At 34.2% G+C, this 4,845-nt stretch overlaps 1 protein-coding gene across 1 annotated transcript; it reads left to right on the forward strand.

Moving 5' to 3' along the window:
• Positions 1–691: 691 nt before the first annotated feature.
• Positions 692–2,522, forward strand: LOC129899855 (uncharacterized). The gene is made up of 2 exons (XM_055974862.1): positions 692–816; positions 2,174–2,522. The coding sequence occupies exons 1-2, from the start codon at positions 692–694 to the stop codon at positions 2,520–2,522; spliced, it is 474 nt and encodes a 157-aa protein (XP_055830837.1).
• Positions 2,523–4,845: the final 2,323 nt, after the last annotated feature.

Below are 4,845 nucleotides of genomic sequence, written 5' to 3' on the forward strand. Positions count from 1 at the left end.
CTAATGATTTATTTTAATGTATCTCTTAGATTAACTATGTCTCACTTCAATCTCCTAACCTCTATTCTGAATCAAAACAAACTGGAAGGTATTAACTACGTGGATTGGAAATGAAATTTAGATATTGTCCTAACTGCTGAAGGTTTCAAATTTGTGTTGGCTGAGGAATGCCCTGAAAAACCTGAGAATGCAACAGAGGATGAGATTAAGGATTATAACAAGTAGGTAAAGGCTGATGAGATGGCAAGATGTTACATTTTTGCCTCTATGGTGAATGTCTTATAGCATCAACATTAGTCTAAGGTGTCTGCATATGATATGCTCGAATCTCTCAAAGAGATGTTTAGTGAGCAAAATAGTGCGGCAAAACAGACTGTTATGAAAGACCTCTTGACTACGAAAATAGATGAAGGCTCATCAATTCATGAGCACATTCTGAAAATAATGGGCTTACTGAATGTGTTGAAAATTCTTGGAGCAAAGATTGATTAGAAGTCCCAAGTTGAAATGGTCCTACAGACTCTGTTTGACAGTTTTCAGCAATTTTACTTGAATTACAATATGAACAAGATGAACTTTTCCTTAGCGAAATTGTTGAATGCGCTACAAGTGGCTGAGACTATCATCAAGTAGCAAGCTCCTTTCATCTATGTTATTCATGGTTGAAAATCATGTGTCTTCCTTTTCCAAGATGGCGAAAGCCCAAAAGAAGAAGAACAAATCTCGTAAGGTTGTGGCACCTGGAGGTGCTAGGGGTGGTATGACTAAGCTAAAGGGAAAGTTCTTTCATGGCAAGCAGCCTGGTCACCATAAAAGGTAGTGCCCCGAATATCAAGCCAAAATAAAAAATAAAGGTACTTCTTATTTAAATGTTGTTCAAACTTGTTTAGCGGTTGTTTCTATCCCACTAAGGGCTATAGATTCGGAAGCCACTGACCATGTCTGTACTTATTTGCAGGGGTTTGAGGAAATGCGATAACTAAGTGAGAATGAAGAATGCACTTTTCAGGCCAATGGGGAACCAACACCAGCCTTAGCTATAAGAAATATTTCTTTTTCGTTCTGTAGTTTCAGGGTTTTTCTTTTGAATAATATCCTTTACGTTCCTTTGATAAGAAGGAATTTATTATCTGTATAAAAAATAATGGTTGCTATTGATAATATTTATTTTGTAAATAATCGTGATGTTATTAAATATAATAATTATTTTATCCATAGCACTCCTAAAATACAAGATCTGTTTGTATTTGAAGTCTCCCATAACATGCTACAACAAGTCGAATAACATTGATATTTTTCATAAAAGAAAATATATTTCTGAATTGAGTCAAACTTACTTATGGCACCTACATCTATATCATATCAATATAAATAGAATTTTAAGGTTGGTTTCTGATGGACCTCTGAGTTCATTGAAAGTGGAGGAACAACCAACCTGTGAATCATGTTTAGAAGAAAAAATGACAAAGACATTTCCCTTCTAAAGGAAATAGAACCAGTAATAAGTTAGAATTAATTCATTCTGTTTTCTGTGGTCCTATGAACATACAAGCAAGAGGTGGGTTTGAGCATTTTATGACATTCACAGATGATTACTCAAAATATGATTATATTTATTTGTTGCATCATAAATTTGAATGCTTTAAGAAATTCAAAGAATTTAAGATAAAAATAAAAAAGCGACATGATAAATATATCCAAATATTACAATTTAATCGTGGTGGTGAATACATTTCTGTGGAATTCATTAAGCACTTATCAGAATCAGGAATTACATCTCAATATTTTGCCTCGGGAACACCACAACAAAATGGTGTAGCAGAAAGAACAAATATAACTCTTTTGGAAATGGTTAGATCAATGTTAAGTTATTCTGATTTACCTTTTAGTTTTTGGGGATATGCCTTAGAAACTACAAATTACATTCTGAATTTGGTTTCTTCCAAATCGGTTCCTTTAACACCATCCGAATTGTGGAAATGGGCGCAAGCCTAGTCTACGGTATATTAGAGTTTGGGGTTGTCCAACACATGTACTAAAAGGAAAAAACAGATAAGTTACAATCTAGGATAGAAATGTGCATTTTTATTGGATATCCAAAAGTACAAAAGGTGATTGTCTCAAAAAATACCAAATTTCTAGAACACAACTATTTAATAAACTATGTTCTTAGAAGTAAACTCGTGTTACAAGAACTAAGCAAAAGTATAACTAGAAATGAAGCAGCACCAGAACAAGTTCCTCAAACAGCTATTGACATACCATTGCATCTACGTAGTGGGAGAAATGTAAATAGGCATGAGGTTTCTCATGAGTTTGCACAAAAACAAACTCAAGACATCTCACAACCACAAAGTAGTGGGAGTAACATCGAGCAACCTGGAATTGTGGAGGCAGTTCTGAATGCTCAAAATTTAGTACAAGATGTAGCAAATCCTATAGTGGTTATGTCCCACTTGACTCATAACCATGCATTGACAATTTTACCCATTTCTTCCACATACTTATCAAAAGCCTTCTAAGGTAAATCTTTTGTAAATGGGTCCATCAAATTATTCTTTGATTCAATTTTCAGAACTCTCACATCACCACTTTGAGTTATATCACGAATAGCAAATGCACCACTATTATCATAATAAAGTGTGATTGGTACTTCAATCGAAGGAACTACTACAAACTCTTTTAGAAAGGTTCCGAGCCAAATAGCCTCCATATCCACCTCAGAGGCAACTACATATTCAGCTTTCATGGAGGAATCATCAACATATGATTGTTTGATACTCCTCCAAATTATGGCTCCACCTCCTAGAGTAAATACATATCTTGAGGTAGATTTTATTAAAATCTATATCTGACTAGAAATCTGAATCTGTGTACCCAATGGGTATAAGTTTACCAGAATGGAAAACAAGCATGTAATCCCTAGTCCTTTTCAGGTACTTAATTATATGCTTAATTGTCGTCCAATGTTCTTGTCTAGGATTAGACTGAAATCTACTAATCATGTCAACAGCAAAGCAAATATCTAGTCTAGTGCACAACATAGCATGCATGACTCTTCATTGTAGAAGCTTAAAGGACTGTCTTCATCCTCTCTATCTCATCGGTCGTTTTAGGTGATTGATCCTTCAATAAAGTAATTCCATGTCTAAAAGAAAGAAATTTCTTTTTGAAATTTTTCATGTTAAACCTTGCAAGAATAGTATCAATATAAAGTACTTGAGACAAGCTTAATATCCTTTGTTTGCAATCTCACGTAAGCTTGATCCCAAGGACATGAGACGTTTCTCCCAAGTATTTTATATCAAAACTGACGACAACCACTTCTTTACAGAATTCAACATGCTCACATTATTTTCTATGATCAAAATGTCTTCTACATACAAAATCAAAAATGCTACTTTGTCTGTCTTCCATTTCTTGTAGATGCATGATTCATTTTTAAATTGATCAAAATCAAAAGTCTTAATCGAATTGTCGAAACAAATTTTCCATGCTCTATATGCTTGTTTCAATCCATAAATGGATCTCTTAAGCTTACAAAATATGTGTTCATTTCCATTTTTCTTGAAACCTTCTGGTTGTGCCATATAAATGCACTCATCAAGACTTCCGTTTACAAAAGCCGTCTTGATATCTAATTTTCAAATCTATTAATTATAATTAGCAGGAATGGATAAGAGAATCCTAATGGATTTAAGCATAGATACCAACAAAAAAGTGCTGAGATATTCTATTAGGCTTCGCAACACGCCTAGCTTCTTTTTGAGTGAACCCTTTCGCAACACGCCTAGCTTTAAAAGTTTTCACATTTTCATCCAGACCTCTCTTTTCTCTTTTTCTTGTAGATCCACTTACAACCAATAGGTTTAACACCCAAAGGTGGTTCTACAAGGTTCCAGACTTGATTAGAGTACATAGACTCCATTTTAGATTTCATAGCAACAATCCATATCTCAGCATCTTTATCATGTAGTGCTTCGGCGTAATTTAATGGTTCTTTATTAGGCTCTTAAGAAATTCTATCATACGATTCTCCTAAGAGCGTAAATCTAACAACTAAAGCGATTTAACAGTTTTCATAGATGTTGAGAAGGTTTAGGAGGACTCGGACTTTGAGACTGAGGAATCCGAAAGAGAGAACATCAAGTTAGGTGAGAAGGAGTGTGATCCCACTATCAGTATGCCTAGAGAATCAGGGAGTTTTCTTTTTATCTCACTTTTGATCTTGAATTTGCTTGAAGCACTAGGGTCAAAGCTATTGTTTAACTATGGGGTGGAGGAAAATTGTCCGTCTGTATTGCATTGCTAGATGTCTATAGTGGTCTCTCCCTCTTTTCCTTGGATTGTTATTGATTATTGAGTTGTATTGTTGTTGCTGGCATGTTTAAAATAATATGTGGGCTATAATAGATGGTAAATGGTTCTTTGTCTCATAAGCATGTATTGGTGACAATTCTGTGGTGTCATGTATGTTTTGTTTGGGATTTTCAATCTTTGTTTTTGATATTTTTTTTTAGGACAGTCCCTTTGAACCTACTAGTTTTTTTTTGATTTTTTTAGAATTACATTAATCATAGTTAGTAATTTTTTCCTATGACGGATGGATGACGACCGTCTTGAGAAAAAAATAGTCAAGTTAGTAGGAAGTATAACCCCTTACTAGTTGAAGCTAAGTGCTCTACTTGGGCATATGCTAGACTTCATGGGTAATTCAAAAAAGTATAAAAGTAGGAAACTTCAGTAAAATTACACAAACTCTGTAAAATGGCTTTAAAATAATAAGACAATCTTAATAATGTATTATATTCAATTTGATTGTGTTGTGAAGCTTGGAGTCTTAAG

The sequence above is a fragment of the Solanum dulcamara genome, chromosome 8 (assembly GCF_947179165.1).
Source record: "Solanum dulcamara chromosome 8, daSolDulc1.2, whole genome shotgun sequence".
Lineage (NCBI taxonomy): Eukaryota > Viridiplantae > Streptophyta > Magnoliopsida > Solanales > Solanaceae > Solanum > Solanum dulcamara.